Consider the following 21,473-nt stretch of genomic DNA (forward strand, 5'->3'; position numbering starts at 1 on the left):
AACGTAGGTAGGGAAGGGATTTGGCATGAACAGCATTACTTATCTTGAAAGCTATTTTCAGTAGAGTTCCCAGGATGAATGTTGATATGGCCGATGTAACAGAACTTTTGCTCCATTGATTTGCCAGTTCAGTCAGAGAGACTGAGGGGAAATGACACAAAGTTGAAGTTATTTTAAAACCCTAAAAGAGTCGAGGCTTTTGATAAAACATTCGGGGCTCAAGCCCCAGAAGCCACCCCCTCGCTCCCCCCCGCTGCAATAACATATGTCAGATAAACAAAGCCACTGAACTGGCCTGCAGGTTATGTCCTCATTTTTACTGTAAAGGACTGTTAATACTGAATTAAAATGAGCGGCTTTCATAGCCCTGATATCTGCTATTCTGACTGTGTAGACACCAGACCGAGGGAACTCAACTGACTCCAAAGAAATACAATTTATTTTCATTTTGTTTTATATTACAGAAAACAACCTCCTTGAATGCCTACAAGCACAAAATGTAAACACTTAACAAACAAACCAAGTGGTATTGATGGGTTATGCAGGACATGCAGGTTCTTATTGGTCGTTCAGGGTTCAGGGTTTTGTTGGTTTCATTTGACTGCATTTCTTTGCCATTTAGATACAGGCATTTGCAGTAGTTGGATTCTACAATGGGGTGTCCACTATGTAAAACTCTGAAAACCTACTCAAACAAGTTATTGCCTAAAAACAATCCATCATTACAAATTGAATGTGTTTGTTGGAGGTCTGACTACACAGTAGCAACTGCTAGCTTGTTCTCCTGGCTGTGCTCATTCCAACCTAGAATACAGTGTAGATGTATGTATATTTATACCCTTCTCAGCATCAAGAGGTTAAACTGCTGCCATGTTTAATTCCATTTATATTTTCATCAAAATCTCTTTGGAGTTCTGTCTTTCTCAGCCATGTGCACAACCACCAGAGGGTGACATCCTTACCAATTCACAGATCAGCCTTGAGTTTGGAGAAATGTTTGAATCCAGAGTTACATGTCTTTGAAGGCCAAAGCTGTCATTTCTACAGTATCAATTAAAGTAAAAAAAAAAAAAAGCCAGTATTTGGGGCATTTGACATAGACTTTGACCTTTTAATCTTAAAACATTAACAGCTTAACAGCTTGTATTGTTGTACCCATGTACCTGGGCCTATGAGCTATATTTGGAATACAGATTCCCACCATCTTGTTTAAAGTTGACAATACAATTTCCACAGCTTTACAGTCACATAGGTGTGATAAATATACATAAAAACCAAAATGTATTTTGCTTTCAGAAAATTCACAAGAAAAAAAAAGTAATACAGGCAACCTATATGGGTCAATCCACAGTCAATTAATCATATTCAGAACAGACTGAAAATGGATGGGGCTCCAAAGCCCTGTCCCCAAATTTTAGCTTATATAGACACAATGGTTTTGCTGTTTGTGAATTGTCGTTGATGCCTCAGTCACTCTAACCCTAACCCCAAACTCAGTCAGATTGTAGGAGTGGCACTTGTAAGGGTCATGTCAAGGAAAACTGCCAGACGTGAAGACTCTCCTAGGTTACGTATTCCAAGAAGCCCAGCAAAGTGGCCAAGGTGGCACATTTACTCTACATTTATTTGAGAGGCCTCTGCTGGAGATGGTACCTAGAGTCTTGGAGTTTTTGGTGAATAGCGTGGTTCATTTTGGCAGCGAGGTGGCCTGTGGTTACTGCACCATCTGGGAACTCTACATACACAGGTTTGATCCCCATGACCCCCTGTCTTTAGTCTGCTGAAGTGTCTTTGAGTGAGATGCCGCACCCACTACCAGCTCAAGAGGGCATGATCGCAACTTCCCTTCCTGTGCACCAGCAACCCTTCCTTGGTGGCCCAGAGTCATTGCAGTGTCTGCGATTGTGCGGCTAATTCGGCTATATTAGATGATGGCCAGGATCCAGCGTGCTATCAGTCTGTTGGCCTGTTCGACTCAGTATTTTCCAGCAGGATTGTGCATAGGCATTGAACTAGCCTATGCACCAAAAGCGTTGGTCCCAGGTCAACTATCGTCTGTTGTTTTATTTCCACTATGTAGTAGCCTAGATTTACCTCAGAGTTGTTTGAAGCTTAACAATTGTTGAACTCAAGTGGTTTTTTTTGCCAGTGTAGAAAATGTTCATAAAGAAGAATGGATAGCAACACATCCTGGAGTAAAGGTTTTCTTCTCACCATCAACATCATTATGATAATCACCTCCTCTTTCAAAGAACTTCTCTTTTTTCCTGCCTTGATTTCCTCTGTCCATCCAGCCATCCACCAATTCTTTAAATAAAAACACCACTGTAAGGATGTGTGAGGATTCCATGGTACCTTTCAGCACCTTCCACTGACACCAGATAAATAATTCCTGTGTTCCTTCATTCAGCACCGCATCAGCATGCACCTCCTCACTTCTTCTTGTCCTTCTGTTTCTTGCTGTTTTTTCTCAGTGGCAGCGCTGCCCCTTGTTGGCGTGAAGCTACAGTGACGCTACCGTTTGACTCAAAATGAAGCAGGTACTCCATAGCATTCAATGGCATGCCCTCCTCGTCCCTCAGCGTGGAAAAGACATCCTGGTACAATGTGTCCAGTCGGCGCTTCATTTCCTGCAGGTTCCTCTGGGCTTCCTGTTTCTCTCGGAGCAGCCGTGAACGGTAGCGCCTCAAACCTGAAACATTGTCTTTCAGTTCCAGCAGCACGTCCAATTTCCTCTTCCTGCAGTTCTGGGCAGCTATTTTGTTCTTACCACGGCGTCGTATGTCCCTGACAAGTATAAGCTGCTCCTCACTGAGTTGGTAATTGGCCAATAGGTCATTAAACTCATCCACTGGCAGATTAACAATCAGCTCATTGGAGAAAGGGATCTTCCCGGCTCGGGCACGCCGTTCATCGCGGCTCCACATTTTGGTCTCGGAGATGTGTCTGGAAGAGGAGCGGTGGTACGGCTTGACGTTGTCATGGCGCGAGGAGGATTTGGTGTGTTTGGTGGGCATCTTGCCCAGAGATGGAGAGGAGGCGGACGGCAAGGGCTGGTTGTACGTGTGATCGTGGCCGATATGCTCCAACCAAGGGGAGCCATTAAACAGCTTGTGATCCCCATAGTTGGGAGAGAAGGGTTTCCCAAAATCTTCAGGGTACCCTCCTCCTACTGCCCCCATCTCCTCCTCTTCCAGATCCTCCTGCTTTATGGTCACCACTTCCATATCTGAACCAACAAACATTTCCTCTGTCTCTTCATCCTCATGAGGGAAGGGACTCTCAACAGCCGACCCACAAGATGAAGAAGAGGTTGAGGAAGAGGAATAAGAGGAGGCCTCAGAAACACATGGAGAAGCAGGGCTGTGGCTGAAGTCCAGAGAAAGACCAGAGTCGGAGTCTGTCTCATCCTTGATGTCTAGGAGGAGGAAAAAATAAAAGGTCTAGGTAAGTTCTACAGTTTTATAGTAGGTCTAAATACTTGAGTAAGTATAGAACAATGTCTATAGAGCTCAACAGTGTGGTTCTGGAGGAAAATAACCCATTCTGTTTTTCTCCATAAGGATTTTGATTATTAGCCATAATGTCTAAACCACAGACTGACCACGAGCTACGAGGTTGTAAAACGAAAGTTTCTGCTCCTGTAAAAGCTAGAAGTCCATATGAAATTAACCTTGTTTTAAGAAAAACATGTTTAATTTGCAATCCTATGGCGAAATACTACACTACCCACAATCCTAAGTGTAACAGCGACGTCGTCTCTGATTGGTGGAACTCGTTGTTACCATGGGAATGTTTACCGCAACCGTGAACGGCTAAAGAGTGCTTCTACCGTTGAAGTCTATGATAGTTCCTGTACACAATCTTGTACCGTTGCCTTTTTTCATGTTTTCAAAATGTTCTTTTGCACCAAATCAAATGTCTTATGGTCACGATTCATCTCATAGCTGGTTGGCTTGGTTCCAGGCTTAAATAACTCTTTATATAAGCATTTAATTAAACGTCAACGGAGATACTGAATGGGGAAAACCACTTGCGGAACCAGAGCCGTTATAAAAAAGTGGGCGGTCACTGTTGAGCTCTATAGCCTCCCCATTTAATTACCTTGCTGAGGTCTTCTTGGTTGACCCTCATCTTCTGGGACTGCCATGCTAGAGCCTGAGTCATCATCATCTCTGCCGGTTTCTTTTTGGGATATTTCATGATCAAGGAAGCCCTCCTCTTCCAGCTTGGCTGCCATCTCAGGACTGAATCCTTCCTCCAGAGCCAGGTCCAACAATCTCATCTCATCCAAGATGGCAGCATCCTCTAAGAGGTCACTAAGTGGGCTAAGGAGGCCATCTTCATCATTACCATCCTCCTCTTCATCAACCAGAAAGACACTGGAGGGAGATGTCAGGCGGTCTTGAGTCATACCATTCCCCTCTGGAGATGGGGTGAAACTGGAAGGTGTCAAGTCACGCCAGTGAAAGTTAACATCAAAGCTAGGAAGGTTTTCAGGGGAGGGAGCATACTGTGAACACGGACTGCCTTCCAGGGTATCGCCAAGACCTTGTGTTAGTAGATTTATGTTGAAGGTACTAGAGTTATCGTCTGCACTTAGTCCCATGTTTTCTGAAGGATCTTCTGCAAGCAGATGTGTGTGGTCTGGAAGACTGTGCGAGGGATTCTCATTAGAGTTTTGCAAAGTGTCCCTTGTGTTTAAGGCAGAACTTTTGTCATCCAACTCTGCACTGGGGGTGAGAGGAAGCAGGGCTGGCTCTAGCTCTGACTGCCTTGGAGGCCCCAACAAACCTAGAGACAAAGAGGGGGAATTTTTGCACAATGTTAAGAATTGTAGGATGCAACAGAGCCTTTGGTGCAGTCATTAATGGAACATTCATGAAATAAGAAAAACAAGATTGTTATTGTTTTAATGACCAATCAATTTTTAAGGAGTTGTTAAATACTCTCCATGAATTCTTACAACAAACGTCAACTTCTGAATTGAATTACCGTGCTGCAGAGGAGTCTCCATTAAAACCTCCTCCCGATCATCCTCTGTTATGCCGTTCTCATGGTTATTACAATTTTGGTGTAGAGCTTCGGACCCAACAGACTGAAGGGTCCCAGCTGCTCTTGAATTCTGGGTGTGGTCAAATGAAGTCAGTATGTCAACATCTGTATTCTGGAGAGGAGGGATTAAAAAAAGATCTAAATTTATTGTATCTTGGCTTACTCATCCATTCATCTTTTGCCAAATGTAAATTCATCTACTTTGATTCTCCCAGTCACCTCAGGCTCCATGATAGCCAACAGGTCCTGCCAGTGGAGCTCCAGGTCCATGGATGGGTTACCAGTGGGGATGATATGGGACAGCAGGGGCTCCCTGCCTTGTGGCTGCTGCTCCTGGTCTTCCCTTCTACCACCAACATCATGTAACTGAGGGGCAAGAAAGCAAGAATAATGCTGAGTACTGTTTAAGCTCCAGAAGGACACAACAGAATGGACTAAAGAGAAGAAAAGAGAAGAGACAAGTGTGTACCTGTTGTTGTTCTTCTGTGAAGGGAAAGTTTTCCTCCAACAGCCTCAAACACTCCCGGAGGGAGAAAGAAGTCTGAAAATAGAGAGAGAGAGGAAGAAAAAAATGGCTTTAAAGAGAAAAGAAGGCAAAGAAGTTGAGTTGCGCCAATTTTGACCAGCTGGTAGACTTTCCCAGTATGTGTTTTGTATTAGCCATGCTGGCGGTATGGCTCAAGGGACGGCCATGTCGGTCGGTCGGTAGACCCAAGACTTTGGGCTCGACTGACATATCTCAACGATCATATGGATTGCCATAACATTTTAAATAGACATTTACAGTCTACAGAAGATGGATCCTATGGGAAAAACAGCAATTTGACGCTAAAACATACTTACTTCGACCAAAATGTGAATGTTTGGATTTGATTATAAAGCCCAGTTCAACCAAAGATTCGCGACGAGACGAGTTGAAACTTGCATCTTATTGCAACGCGTCGGTCTGCAGCGTTCTAAAACCTACCAGTCCACACCAATGAAACGAGACGGCGTCTCATCTCCATGACAATGCTTTGTTGTACTTCCGTTCTAACTTCCGATGTTTAGGATTTTTTGCAGCTGGATATAGCATTTGTTTCGTCTAAATATGAATGTGGATATTGATATGCTTGCTACAGTTACATGTCTAGTGATGAATCGACGAAAACATGTTTTATTTCTCTGATTCACAGCTTTTTTCTAACGCCGTTGGGCGCTCCTTCTCTTCAGTCTCTCTCTATCTCGCGCGACCATATGACGTTACCGTGCTTTCGGGCAGTCGTTGAGGCTCTGTCTAAAACTCTGCCATTTCGACCAGCTGTTTGTAACATAAAAATAAAATGGATTATGCATTATTTTATTTCTATAGTTTATAGCTGACTTTACCAGCTTTACCTCTTACGTTCTAAAACCAGCCTCTGGAGACTCGACCAGCTGAGTCGTGGTGGAAAGTTCAGTCGAGTTGTGATTTGGCCTCCTGATGTGTCCTGGCAGACAGGAAATGCATTGGAGTTGGCACAACTAACTTTGTAGATAAAAGTGTATAGACTTCTGGGAAAGAAATCTAAATAGTTTTATATTTGTGTTTCCCCTGATTGCCAAGACTTGGGAGGACAATTTTCAAAATCCAAAAGTCATTATTGTTCTCTGTGGGATTTCAATACATTTCCGTGAGATTGGATTTTTCTTTTGTCTTTATAGTCATATAGCAATTTATACATTCATGTGACATTCCTGCAGCATGCATATCCTGATAGACCAGGTTGTCCTGAAAAAATGAGGTCTATAACTTGATTGTGCGTTACAGGGTTGAGGTAATACCAGCATTATTTACACAAGGAAACCAGGCAGCACAATTATTGAGAAAAAAATGGCTTAGGCCCCAGTGGTTTGAACAATACAAATAAAAAAAAAAAAAATGGCCGATCCCATTGTTACCCTTGCATCCTTATTTTACTCTTCAGTTATTGTAAAGATTAAACAAATGTGTTAATTAGTGAGCTTTAGAGATCCTGGGTGGATTTTCTTTACCCTTTGGATAGAGCCAGCTCTGGTTCCACTTGTTTCTAGTCTTTCTGCTAAGCTAAATGGCTGCTAGCTTCATCTACATATTTACCATTCATACATGCATATTCAGATCCCAAAATGTCTTCCTTTAATGATGCTTTGTTGATTTAAAGTTTACTAGTCTACTACAGGGTTGTAGCCACAATGGCAGCATGACTGTGATACTCATTGGAAACTGTACCAAATGTAAATGCAACCACCAGTATTTTGTATACTAGTGTCATCCCAAAAAGGCCATCATCGTGCTGTTGGGGAGACTCAAATTTGTGTTCAGTGTGTTTTTCCGAATGTTATTATCTTCAAAGAAGGAAACACGCATTTCATTATCATGATGACATAACAATAAATCCGATTCTTACTACGTCATACCTGGTCTACTTCATTCTGAGTTAGCTCTCTGTTGTTAGCACGGCTGTAGGAACCCCCTAGTCTTCCTCTTCCCTCTGTCCACCTGCCCAGGTGTTCCTCCTCTTCCTCTTGCTCCTCTTCCTCTCCTCTCTCCTCCAGAGGAACACTGTGGTGATGCACATGGTTTGCTCCTTCCTGGTTGCAGAGACAAAAAGGAAGAACAATCTAGTCAGAGCAGTCATTATGCCACAGTCTGTGCCTTCTTAACACGTCACGTTGAGTACTGTACAGCCTCTATAGACGGGCCAGCTTGCTTTACTAACGCACTGGTTCCACTGGTTTTAAATTCCAGGAACCTCTGTGTGTAAACCCGCGGTGATTACAGCTGTAATCTTGTCTCAGAAATGATTGCGATTAACAATATAATTGTCTCTTTCAGTCAAATTTCAAAATATTTATTTTTGTATTACTTTTTTTAAACAAATTAAGATTTTGAATGAATTCCAGGCTACATCTATTGTTTATATATCAGTTATGTGACCCAGATAATGTAATAACACAGGTGCACAGCCTTCAAAGTAAACTACACCTCTTTATTATCATGAAACATTTTTTCTGTCATTTTTGTTGCTATGAACGAGTACAGGGTTAAGTGCCAACAACTAACGATTGAAATAATAATAACAAATGTATAGTCCAAATAATAATCACTTATTAATTACAATTTGGCATACCTACACAAAAATGAAAAATTACCAGTCATACGTCAAGTCAAAGTATATTTTGGACATGTATTTGGCATATGCTACAGTGGAAACCGCTTACAGTGATCATGGTTACAATGACTAACCACTTATATGGATCAAAAAGCTTAGGCCAAAACTATTCCTCTACTAAGGCTGTTTAAAACAGTTGCTTATAGCAGTCAAGTAGCCTACTAATAGTGTTCGCTTTGAGTCTTTTCATACATGACAACGTTTTGGGAAAAACTACAATAATTCTATTTTTTTTACTTCCATGATACTTTGCCTTGAGGCTGGTGCTAAATCATCAATACCCTGCTTGAAATCATGACGAGAAAGTCATTTTCTCTCAGTAAAATGCATAGTCTCCTCAAAGCCTCTATAACAAACTACCAAAAACGAGCCAACGAGATGCAGCAGCAAAACTTGGTGTTCCTCAGGCTACCTTAAACAAAAGAGAAACACACATGGCTGCTAGTGATGGAGACAGCTAAGGAAAGCGCACGTAGAAAGCATAGGTGGTTGAATCCGCCCTCGTCAAGTGGATTGATAAAGCCCTCTTGAGCGAGTGAAAATAAAATTCAGCAAATGGTAATTATAAATATCAATTAGATGGTAATCTAATTGAGAAATAAAGAAAAAGAAAAAATGGTTTTAATAATCATCCGCCCAGGCACATTAGATTACAACACAGTAAAAGCATGTTTCATTCTTATTTAGACTCCATTTTGCTTTTATGGCTACCATAAAAATGAAACAGCAAAGGCATCACCATGCTAACCACTGGAGTAGTGTAAAGCTATAGTTCTGTCTTCTATACTGCCAGCCTGTATGTACAGAACTTGAAGGCTCCTGTTTAAACCAGAGACAGACAGCCAGGCTCGGAATAGCTTTAACACTCTCCTGACCTGGCTGGAGGCTTACAGACCAAACCAGAGACCCTCAACAGCTGGCCAGCAAGGACAAGTATGTAGCCTGAACTTAAACGGGTCAGGCCTGTGCAAACATCCCGTACTACACTACATGAGTGCAATTGAGAGCCCAAGTTTGAATCATGCTGGGGTGAGCACAGTTGAGAATAGTTCCAGGAGCTAAGGAGCCAGAGGAAAAACATACAGCAATACAAGTCAAGTCAGGCAAGTCAAGGGCATTTTAATAGCCCCTAATGTTATATGAACAGCAAGTGTCAGCATAGCTTTCAGGTGTTAGTTATGCAGCAACATTTCTTATAGTTAATTTAAAGATGGAGTTACCTGGCAGTATATCCTGGCAGTATCATGTTAATCAGATAATCTGTAAAAAATAATCACATTCCTTTGCCTCCTCCTGGTGCTCGTAATGGCATAAGGAACACAATCAATCAGAGCTGAGGAGTCTCTAACCCAGTGCCAATGACTGCTCGTGAACTTTGATGCTAATCTAAGCAGCGCTGATTATTGCCTGTTTTTAACACGGCAGCTGGGTCATGAACTTTCTCATTAAACAGCACACTGAAGTATTTTTTCTGAAAACATTTGAGGCAAAAAGTTGGTAATGCAGTAACAGAATCTTGATATCATATTTGATCAGTGCTGCCTAGTTTAAACTTGACCGCAGTTCACGAGCAGTCATTGACACTGCGTTAGAGACTCCTCGGCTCTGATTGGTTGTTTATTCTTTGAGTGTGGTGGAAACTTGCGAATGTCATTGCACTAGGAGGAGGCAGAGTCTAATGTGCTACTGTCAGAATATGGCAGTTTCAGCATATATGCAAATAAACTACCTTTAATTAAAGTTCTGAACTGCAGCTTTAAGGTATACTTGACAAGAAGTGCTGGTCTGTTGGAAAAGGGAAGTAAATTTGGCTGCTAATTAACTACCCCAAAGGATTAGCACTGAAATAGGCTTGGCAATCAGCAGATGTAAAGGACTGGTTCCACTGGGATTTGAGCCCAGGACCTCCTGTGTGTAAAGCTAATACGATAACCTCTACACTATGGAACCATATTCATGGCCAACTATTATTTCAAAAATGCAAAGAAAACAGTTCAGTCAGCTGACTCACATGAAACAGATTATATGTGAATGTAGAATATATATAGTTTTATTATTTGGAGTATAGGCCTTGAAATCGTTTCTATATTTGACCGGTAACCAGTGAAGAGAAGCCAATATCAGGGAGATATAATCCCTCCTTCTGGTACCAGTCAACAATCTAGCAGCCGCATTCTGGACAAGGACCAAGGATCTGACGTGGGCGCTGCATATTGACTCAGTGGCAAGAAAGACAAGGCAGAGACTGTTTCACCTCAAACACCTGAGGAAATTCCGGCTATCCCCTCAAATACTGAAGAATTTCTACTCCTGCACCATCTATATCATCATCTTCAGCATCCTGAGTGTCCTGGTAAGAAAACAGCACCAGAGAGGAACACAAGGTAGGGCAAACATCACAAAGGACAGCAAATTTGGCTGCTAAATAGTTACCTCCTAGGATTAGCACCAGGATGGGCTCTGCAACCAACAAATCTAAAGGACTGGTTCCACTGGGTTTCGAGCCCAGGACCTTCTGCGTGTAAAGCAGACGTGATAACCTCTACACTATGGAACCATATTTATGGCTTATTATGACACGGTTTTTAAAAATGCAAAGAAAAAAGTTCAGTCAGCCAACTCACATGAAACAGATTATATGTGAATATAGAATATATACAGTTTTGATGTTTGGCGTCTAGGCCTTGACCTCCTCACTCCAAACGAGTAAGCGCCAAGCTAAGGGGTATTGACGATACTGACTTCGTCTCTAGAGGAGGGTAGACGCAGAGCCTACCGGTGGATTATGCACTGAAGGTGGGGCTCAATGTCCTAAGATTAAACAACTCACTGTGCATGTTGATCATTGACTTCCTGACAGGCAGACTCTAAGTGGTAAGGATGGGCGAAAACACTTCTTCCACCCTCAACACCGGAGTACCGCAGGGCTGTGTTTTAAGTCCCCTGTCGTACTCGCTGTACACACACGACTGTGTAGCCACTTTGGACCCCAACATCATCCTCAACTTTGCTTACGACACAGCTGTGTTAGGCTGTGGACAACAATGAAAAGTCTACCTGAAAGAAGTAGAGGACCTCACACATTGCTGTGAGGACAACAAACTACTCATAAATGTCAGCAAGACTCAAGCGGTAATAATAAATTGCCGATTTCCGCGCAAAATATGCGGGGCTTGCATGATTTCCCCGCATTTTCGTTGCAAAAAAGTCACATATATCTTAGCAGAAAGTTGAAAAATGTTGTGTTGACTTCACACAAGAGCAGCCATTTTCTTCTGCGTGTTAAGTAGACATGATAACCTCTACACTATGGAACCATATTGATGGCATATTATGACACGGTTTTCAAAAATGCAAAGAAAAAAGAGTCAGCCAACTCACATGGAGCAGAATATAAGTGAATATAGAATGTATACAGTTTTGATGTTTGTTCTCCTCTATCGGGGCTTAGCGCCACCCATGAGGGTACAAACAAGCCACAGCGTTTGACCCTATCCCAGAAAAGACAGGCAGTAGCCAGACCATACTCCAGCGCTGTGGAGATAGGGCTGGCAAAGCGAGACTACACATTACTAGACATGGCTTTTACATAATATCACAACTTGAAATATGCACAGGCGCATCACTAAACACTGTCCACTCTCATTATGTCCTTTAATCTACAGTATACAGCTGTGTCGCTTGGCACAAGAAGGATTTCCTGCTTTATTCCCACAACACTGCTAATAAAGAAGGACAAGGTAGCAACAAGTCATGCATTTCTGTACATTTGTTTACATGCATGCCTCTGGGTCTTCGTGGGTGTGTGTGTGCGTGCGTGCATGTGTGCGTGCGTGTGTGTGTGTGTGTGTGTGTGTGTGTTTGTGTGTTGATGCAGTAAACAGGAGGTATTGCAAAACTGATGGATGAGAAAGTGTGTCAGGACGCAGCGGGCCAGCGATCAGGTTTCAAAACAAGCCAGTTGGTCACAAGCTAAAGTGTTGTGTTTTTGTGTGTGTGTTTCTGTGTCCGAGTGTCATTTGATACATGAGTAGAGTTCAAAAACACTGTTGTGTTCACTTTCAGTTTGACAAAGAGAAGGTAAAAGTCTGAAATGTATTTAGAGCTCAAATGTGTTATATCAAGTTTGTAATGTCCTGTGTGTGTGTGTGTGTGTGTGTGTGTGTGTGTATGTGTGTGTGCGCATGTCCAGACAAGGCTATTTATATATTGTACAGTTTGTTGGCCTCTGCAATGTGTCTCAGTGTGTTTTATGGAGTCTCTGGGGAGTTTTGTTTCGTCACAGTGTAGTTTGTGTGATCCTACATAAAGTGATGGATCTTGTTTAGTTGGTTATAATGATGATGAATCATGGTGACCTCCCTCCTGATAAAGGATCAAATGTAATGAAAATGACACCAGTGCCATTTTTTTCCACATTGTTCTCCACTTTGCTTTCACTCTTCTGAGAATCATAATAAAGTATTAATCCTGCTTCAGTCATTAGAAAAGATTTCTGTTCGACTCTGTGAACTGTGAACCTCAGGGCCCAGAGTGACCCCTTCAACTACTTTAGACATCCCTCTGTGCATGTCTGTGTCTCAGGTGACAGATCTGACAGCCAGATAATGTACTGTATGTGCTGATGTCTGTCTTATGGGCCACATGCTTGACCAGGCATGTCTGACGCGTTGCCATTAACAAATGGAGCTAACGGCGTAAGTCTATGCAGGCCAAAACATGAAGTCGGTGTTGCCACCCAGATCAGATGATCATCAGTAGATTCCCCTTACCTATGTTATCTGACTTCAACATTTTAGAAAATACACATATTCACTTTCTTTTTTGAGAGTGAGATGAGATGAGTGATGCCACTCTTATGTCTGTGTGTTACATACAAAGCTGGAGCCACAATGTGATTAGTCTAGTTTAGCATGACAACTGGAAGCAGTTGGAAAACAACCCCCTTACAGCTCACTGATGAACATAATGTATCCTGTACAAACCTTTGTACAGTACACCTGACATGAACGAATACTTCAGGTGCCTTTAAAGCAGTAGAGATTATGTCTTCTTGGCTGCAGAAAAAGCTCAAAAAACAACACTGACATGTTATTCTTTTAAAGTAGTTGCGGTGAACGTGTTAGCAAAGAGCTATTAGCATTAGCATTAGAGTTGTGTTTCTGTCCACTTCCCCAATATAAGTCCAATATTTACTCTCTTTTGGCTGTTTTGTTCTCATTTCATTTTATTTATTCACTTGTCGTTTTAACTGTCCCTTTAAGGTGCCCCATCTTCTATTTTCACTATTACAATATGCATGTATAAATGTGTATGTGTATTGATTCATATGCCCTTTTTTTTCTTCTGTCAAAGCACTTTGTAAACTATTGTTTTTAAAAGTGCTATACAAATAAGGTTATTATATTATTATATTTTATAACAGTTTTTGTGCTTTTCAGTTTCCATCGTTTCGGTATTTGCAGCGCTTTTATGCATTTGGTTGGGTTGTGTGTATTTGCAGCGCTTTTATGTATTTGGTTGTGTTGTGTGTATTTGCAGCGCTTTTATGTATTTGGTTGTGTTGTGTGTATTTGCAGCGTGTTTGCTAAATGCTGTGCATGTATTAATGTAGATGTTTTCTTAATTTCTTAAATTGTGTTCACCGTAAATAACACTAGTTCCAAGAAGCTTTCCAGTTGTTTGAAATGTATAATGATACATTATGTATTCTTACTGCAAATACAACCAGCAGTAACCAGGTTACTGTGTTTATTTAAAAGGTGTATTCTCTCCAGCAGTACTGTATTACAGCTGTACTGATTGTTTTGCTTCATTTTCCTCGTGAGGTCATCTGTGGTAGGCTGAGGTTTCCTGGTGACTCATGTAGCTCTGACTCATTATCTCACATGACATTACACTCAGTTTTGGTGAGAGCCAAAACAAAAAACAGCACTCTTGTCCACATCACTAATATATAAATAAATATCTTTATATTTCTACTTCTGTGGATTTTCGGGGTGAGTCAGTAGTTTCTAACAGACTTTGTGAGTTTGTCTGAATTTACTGCTGTTCAGCTGTGGAAACAAAATGATTTTCACTTCTAGAAGCAACTATTTTGCATTTTAGTATTTAGTATTTTAATCTGACTGCACGTGAGATATGTAAAATAAATTTAAAAAAAAATAAACAGGTTTCAAGCATACCCCGGCCTATGGACTCACTGCTGGAAACACTTTACATGAGCTATAACACAACAACTTTTGCCTTTAAGCTCTCACGGCACTTGTCAAACTAGTCAAACTGTGTACTGTAGCTGTAGATCCCACAGGGTCAAAGGTCAACAGATTGAGAATGGTGATATGAACTGAAGAGAACTATGTCAACCCTTGTACCTGAACTGAACTATGAAGACTCTGCTTACCTAGTAACATAATAACAGAACCCTTTCTGCATAGAAATATATGTTGGGTATGTGACTGCTCAACACACGGGACAAGAGCTTGGTGTGTCAGAAAATACGCTTCAAAATGTATATATCTAATTGAAAGGTTACTACACTAATGAAATATTATTAAATATGGCAGGTAGTCTTATCAGGTACTCACAGATACTCAAGATCAAGCTAAAACACAAATCCTAGATGTTCTTAAAGAGTGTGAATGAAACAGGTGTACCTCTTTATCATCCTCCTCTTTTTCTTCCTGCATGGTACCAAGTGCAGCTCTGGATTCCACAGGCAGGGCAGTTCGGTCTCTTTCTACCCCAGCAGGTGCTCTCTCCAGTGGGGAGGACTGGTCTGGACATGCCATGGGGAGAGGATCTGGCTCCCGCTGGGCCAGCCATGTTTCCAGTTGTGCATGAGGAACCTGTGGAGAAAGGTATGAAGGGGGGATTTGTAAGAGCCTCTGGTAAATAAAAACTGTAGGTAGCAAAAGGGAAACAGCTAAAATGTGATTACCCTTGAAGGGTAACTCTGTTTCTTTATTCAAACTGGACCCTATTTTCCTGTTTTTGTGTCTAAGTGACTGATGGGAACAACAATCTTTGAAATTGGTCCAGTATTCAGCAAGACCGCTGCAGTCGGCAGCGGCGAAACAAGCTACAATGTAAGTAGGGCAATTGTGCACCTTCCATTTACGTTCACAAAAGTGCTTGTTTTGCCACTGACAGGCTCAGATTATTATTGTAAGTGTCTGACAACATTATGGAAAGGATTTCTATGGAAGTCGATCTTTCTGTTAAAGAGTAAGATCCTTTTTTTTAAACATTCGCGAAATTGAGTTCGCTAAACCCACCAGACATGTAAATAAACAGTAATTTTAGCATCGTAAACTGCGTTCCATTTACAAGTCAGATTTTTCATTGTGGTTAGTTCTAGACAGGTTAGCCATTGTTAGCAATACCGGTTGTTCACAACACATTAGGCTGTTTTTTGTGTGCATACAAACAGTGTAGCAACATGTCCACAGATAGAAGTTGGACAGGACTGAGTGTATGACCGATTTAGTGAGACACAAATAAGACAGAAGTGCTAATAACTGTATGTTACTACAGCTTTTACAACTGTTGATGCACAGGGCAGCCATGTTGGATTTTGAGCTCGGGGTACTGCGAGGTTGTCCGAGTTCCGAGCTCGGAAATCCGAGGTCAGGGGGCGTGTTTCCGACTTTGATCTTGGAAAATCCGACTTCCGAGTACAAATGGAACGCACCATTAGCGCTAGCGATCTCAGAGCTGTTTCTGGTTAAACAGAGAGGTCTTAAAGAGGTTTTAAAAAAGGTCTATCTCTGTAGGAATCCTTTCCATAATGTTGTCAGACACTTTAGAATAATAATCTGAGCCGTTCAGTGGCAAAAACAGCACTTTGAATGGACCAGATTTGATGATGCACATTTGCCCCATAGGGTTACATTGAAGCCCGGTCTGCGGCTGCTGGTCACTGCTTTCTCGCTTAATACTGGACCAGTTTCAACGATTGTTGTTCCCATCAGTCACTTACACACAAAAACATAGGAAAATAAGATCCAGGTTGAAAAAAACTGAAATTACCCTTTAATACCATACAATTCTAATTTAACCTCTCTGGTGCCATATATATGCATAGGGCTGGGTTAAAATAATCGATTCTCCAATTAAAATCAATCTTTGTTTGAGTGAGCTGATATCGATTAATAAAATCCCAAAATTGATCATTTTATATATATGTAATATGTTAATATCATGTTAGTCCTGTTAAGTAAAAAGTACTTTAAACACACTTCTTGGCGTTCGATTCTTAATATAAACATTAACCTGGTGCACTATAAAAAAATATATATATATATTGCTTCTCACGTGTACAAATTACAGCATAAGAATCTCTTTTATATCCAAGCAAAATTGGTATCGTAACTGAAATTTCCCTAACCTAATCGGAAATTTAATTGTATCGGGACCAATGGTTTCGGAATGGAACCAATTTGGGAAAACCATTGGCGATACCGAGCCCTATAAATGGAGATGGAAATAGACATGTTTTCCAACCTGTAGTCTGTCAAGAGAGCGGACCCAGCCCAACAGCCTTCGTGCCGTGAAGAACCTGTCCAGGTCCACACTCTTGGGGTGCAGGTCTTGGCCGTCCTCCAGGCGGTTGCGGAGGTTGTGGAACTGCGTCTGGGTCAGCGCCGAGGTGGGACCCAGGATCATCTCTTGCGTCATGTAGGGCTCCAGTCCCACATCAACCCACACTCCAACCAGGCTGAGCAGGATGGCCATCTGGATAAGGCCCTCCGTGAAGTATTTCTTTAGGTACATCATGGTCTTTGGTACGTCAGAGGACGTGCAAAAGGTCCAGAGCTTAGCTCAGTCCCCACCACAATGAGTGTCTCTTCTGTCTTTGTGTCCTTGGGCAAAGTGTTAAGTCCCTGTAAGTTCTATAAGTAACTGCTGACCTCCGTGAGGAAGGAGCGGAGCTCCAAAAAACCCTCTAGGTCCAACCACTAAAACATTAAAAAATAATGTACTTTATTTCTTCCCCCCTTAAACTATGCTGAAAAAGTGCTCTGGTAGGGACTTTATAATGTAGAACGGTTCCACAAAACTGCTCTGTTTGAGCTGCTCAGTGCCCAAGTTTAGAAGGAGGAACTCTTCAAAAACAAAGATTGATACGTTCCTAGGTTCATCCAAAACCTGTTGGTCTTCATGGACACTTCCCAAACGTTTCTTCCTGTGAAGGACGAGAGCAACTTGCTTCAGAGCAGAGTGACTGACTACACAGGCCAAATATTACACAAGTTATAGCAAATATCATTTGTGATGTACTTCATGTTTTAGGGCTGCGGTAAACTATTATTGTGCTAATCTACTTTTGATTTCACTGGTTTGACTTCAGACGTCACTACGTCTTCTTAGGTTATGTATTTGGAAATATTTCTTTTCTATTCATTTAGTTATTTTAATGTGGGATTTATTTTTAAATCTAGCTAGAATTTTTGTATTTCATTTTTGTTATTTAAGATAAAACACATTCTCAGTTGCACTTTTGATAAGAGGACACGTCTGTTCGTTTGCACAGTTTATATAAATAAAGGAGCATTTTTCAGTCATTTTTGTCTGCAGCTCATTCTGTTGAAAGAAAATTGTGTGCAAACTTAAAATCAGTAATCATATTGAATGCTGGAGTTGAGTGTATCGTTACATCCCTAATTACTACATTTATTGCTATACTTCTACTACAGTAAAATAGCATTGTCACCACTGTACTAGTGATAATAATGACACTACGGTTATTAAAACTAATCTTCTCTTGTCAGTGCAGCCACCTGCAGACAGTTTATGTGTAGAGATAAGACACAACACACACACACACACACACACACACACACACACACACACACACACACACACACACACACACACACACACAGGGCAGTATCACCCCTCTCGCTCTCTCTCTCTCTCTCACTCTCACTCTCTCTCTCTCTCTCACTCTCTCTCTCTCTCTCTCTCTCTCTCTCTGTAAGTTCCACCTACTTCTAGAAAGGGTTTGGTAACCACCTGCCTACCCAACACTGCAGCCACATGATGTAATTGCCAGTATTTGTCTGGAAAACCCCTCTCCTGTCTCCTCCCTCCCTCCCTCCCTCCCTCCATGCTGTGGTAACCTGTTTACAGAAGTGGCAGTGGAACAGCTGACTGTAACATGTCAGCACCACCTTAAGACCCAGGGATATAAAAACTATACAGAATGTTTTGATTCATATTTCAGTAGTAGTGCTACTGTATCCTCTTATACATGAATCTTACCTTGCACTGTGTGGTTTGGAGGAAATCTGGGTCTGGTGTAACATTACATGTATGACATAGAATAAGTCAATTATCTCACATGCGATTGGCTTGGTCAATTCTTAAAAAAACTTCATTGTTGTCTTTTGTTGTTGTTTTTCCATGCTTGCATATTGTTCCTGTCAGTGTTGTTGTTGTTTTATAATGAACTGCCAGATGGACAAAGACAATTTCCCATCTTCGTTGACAATAAAGTTGAATTCTATTCTATTCTATTAGTGTAAAGCTCATGTGTATATAAACTAGCAGGCTACTGTATAATAGTGCAGCCTACTGTGTTGTTTAACAGGCTGCTATTGGATGTAATTAATAGTGATGGATGAAGTATTCATGTTACTCACACTACTGAAGTATTAGTTGTAACACGTACTTAAAAAAATTGTGTGTTGTAGGCCTACTATTATAGATTGGATTTATGTGTAAGTAGCATTTTATTGTTGTAATTGGTGGAAGTGCGAGTAGTAGGCTACAATATATTTAAAAGCTGTTACATAAGTGTAGTGCAGTTAAAGTAACAGACAATTCAAGTACTTAATTAATGTACAAGTATCACAGATTTGTTCAATACTTGAATCCATACTTTTTTTGAACATTCCACCACTAGCTGTCAAGTACTGTCATACACGACTATGCCTTGCATTAATATTAGGCTCTAGTATTTTGTCATTATCATGTTCCCTGAAGTGAATACGAAGGAGGAGCAACAGGTTGCACAATGTGTTGATACTGACCTGATATAGCTGTAACACATTTATGAGTTCGGAAATATCACGCAACGTTTTGACAACACAGAAAACACTGCGATGCACTGCTGACAGTAAACATGGATAGGCTATTACAGTAACAATACAGGGATATTACAGTGATTCCACACGCGATTTCATACTGACATCAACTGCTGCTGAACAACATTTAACACAGCGTGGTGAATACTTCATACCGCTTACATTTGTTAAGAATACTATAAGAATGTCATATCTATGTGTCTTACCAGCTCAGAGTATTGCCCAGTGTGTCACACTGTCCCGGTTTCTGTCTCTGTTTCTGTTCTGGGCACGCGAGGGTGAGACTACTTAAAGCCACACCCACTGATGACGTTTTAGCAACTCCTCCCTGGAAAACAAAACACCAACTGAGTGTGTGTGTGTGTGTGTGTGTGTGTGTGTGTGTGTGTGTGTGTGTGTGTGTGTGTGTGTGTGTGTGTGTGTGTGCGTGTGCTTGTTTTACTATATTCGTGGGGTCCAAAAACCGGGGAATACAGTATACTTAGCCCAAAATGCTGGACCCCACAAGGTTAAAGGTCTGTTTGAGGGTTAAGACTTGGTTTTAGGATACGGGTTAGAATTAGGTTATGGTTAGGGTGAGGGTAAGGGGTACGGTTAGGCATTTAGTTGTGATGTTTAAGGTTAGGGTAAGGGACTAGGGAATGCATTATGTCAATGATGGGTCCCCACAAAGATAGTGAAACAAGCATGTATGTATGTGTGTGTGTGTGTGTGTGTGTGTGTGTGTGTGTGTGTGTGTGTGTGTGTGTGTGTGTGTGTGCGTGTGTTGCATTTAGAACCCTACTAAAGTAAAGTACTGAGGCATTATCAGCTTGGTTTACAGTAAAGTAAAAGCAGTGATTGTGCAGTAACATCAGTAAAATGTTCCCTGTGATGATATTTTATTACATGTGACCAGTGATGGAAGAAGGATTCAGATCCTTTACATCAGTAAAAATACTCTGTTACAAGTAAAAGTCCTGCATTGAAAATGTTACTTAAGTCAAAGTATGTAAGTATCATCAGGAAAATGTAAGCAGAAAAACTTACATTTTAGAAACTGGAAACGATCCAAACGGTTCTGTTCTGTTCTATCATTTTAGCTGGACTTGTAGGCCGTTATATTGTTGGGTACTTTAATTTATAAAGAAATATAAATTGTATCATATAAACATGTTTTGTGTGCAAAACTCTTACTTTGTAAAGTAGTACTGTACTAAAAGTTTCCTATTTTTATCTTATTTTGACACTTGCTTTCTACACTTACCTCACTTCCTGTACCTCACTTCCTTTCCTCCCCTGTCTTCACAACTGATTGGCTTTTGTTTCCAACCTAATTACCTGATTGAGTTCACCTGGTCACTCTTATTTAAAGACTGCACTCCCTCTCAGTCAGTCTTTTCTACACCTTCACATGGGGCGGCAGCTGGTAAGATGAGTTTTATTTTGCACCTTATTTCTTGATAACGTGTCTTTTTGAATCACCGCTTTAATTTATGTAATTACTTTATGATGAACATGTCAGAATATTGACTTGGTTAAGTTCTAATTTCTATTTGTTTCTTCCCAGATTCTCCAACCCATGTGTGTCTGTCTGTCCTGTTCTGTTATGTTATTGTTGAATAAATCTTCATTGAATGGACTGAACTTCTCTGTGGCTTTTCCTATGCATTCTGACCGATGCCCCATGACGATGGCAATCATCCTCTAAAACTGAACCCTCCTTAACAAGTACAGTAGTAGTAACTAAAAGCTGTCAGATGAATGTAGTGGAGTAAAAAGGTACAATATTTCTCTCTGAAATGTAGCAGATTAGAAGTAGAAAGTGGCATGAAAAGAAGACTCAAGTAAAGTACAAGTACTTCAAATGTGTACTTAAAGTACAGTATGTGAAAGATTTAATCCCCCCCCCCCCCGGATCAATAAAGTATGTCTTGTCCATAAAGGATGAGAAAAGCAAATTGTCATTAACAATAACTTACTATGTATGATGTGACACCTGATCCAGCACCATTCGTTAGATGAAGACCATGAGATGCAGGTGAATGCTCAGAAAAGCTAGTTACTGGACCTTTTGAGCCTTAATTATTTTATATTATGACAATATGAACACAAATTGAATTGAGGTCAGTCTTCTGCATTACAACAGAGCCTTTTATGTCCATTTGAACTAGGC

The 21,473-nt window shown here is 41.0% G+C and overlaps 1 protein-coding gene and 1 non-coding gene across 3 annotated transcripts; both read right to left on the bottom strand.

Annotated features, from left to right (window-relative positions):
- Positions 1-417: 417 nt before the first annotated feature.
- Positions 418-19,606, bottom strand: nfe2l1a (nfe2 like bZIP transcription factor 1a). 2 transcript variants are annotated; one of them, XM_078269403.1, is made up of 9 exons: positions 19,525-19,606; positions 16,734-17,415; positions 14,885-15,076; positions 7,474-7,647; positions 5,525-5,596; positions 5,275-5,421; positions 4,996-5,167; positions 4,105-4,794; positions 418-3,418 (listed from the first exon to the last, which is right to left on the bottom strand). In XM_078269403.1, the coding sequence occupies exons 2-9, from the start codon at positions 17,004-17,006 to the stop codon at positions 2,433-2,435; spliced, it is 2,706 nt and encodes a 901-aa protein (XP_078125529.1). In that variant the 5' UTR covers positions 17,007-17,415; positions 19,525-19,606; the 3' UTR covers positions 418-2,432. The 2 variants fall into 2 exon arrangements, with proteins under 2 accessions (XP_078125529.1, XP_078125530.1); XM_078269404.1 differs by lacking the exon at positions 19,525-19,606 and adding an exon at positions 18,495-18,516.
- trnav-uac (transfer RNA valine (anticodon UAC)) lies at positions 10,713-10,785 on the bottom strand. The gene has a single exon. It is a non-coding gene; the product is annotated as a tRNA-Val (tRNA).
- Positions 19,607-21,473: the final 1,867 nt, after the last annotated feature.

Source organism: Sander vitreus, chromosome 15, assembly GCF_031162955.1.
Source record: "Sander vitreus isolate 19-12246 chromosome 15, sanVit1, whole genome shotgun sequence".
Taxonomy (NCBI): Eukaryota; Metazoa; Chordata; class Actinopteri; order Perciformes; family Percidae; genus Sander; species Sander vitreus.

Coding starts and splice junctions, on each gene's coding strand:
- nfe2l1a (XM_078269403.1), bottom strand. CDS start 17,006: ATGATGTACCTAAAGAAATACTTCACGGAGGGCCTTATCCAGATGGCC. Junction 5,168..5,274: donor TGGCTATCATGGAGCCTGAG/GTGACTGGGAGA, acceptor CCTCCTCTCCAG/AATACAGATGTTGACATACT. Junction 4,795..4,995: donor GGAGACTCCTCTGCAGCACG/GTAATTCAATTC, acceptor CTTTGTCTCTAG/GTTTGTTGGGGCCTCCAAGG.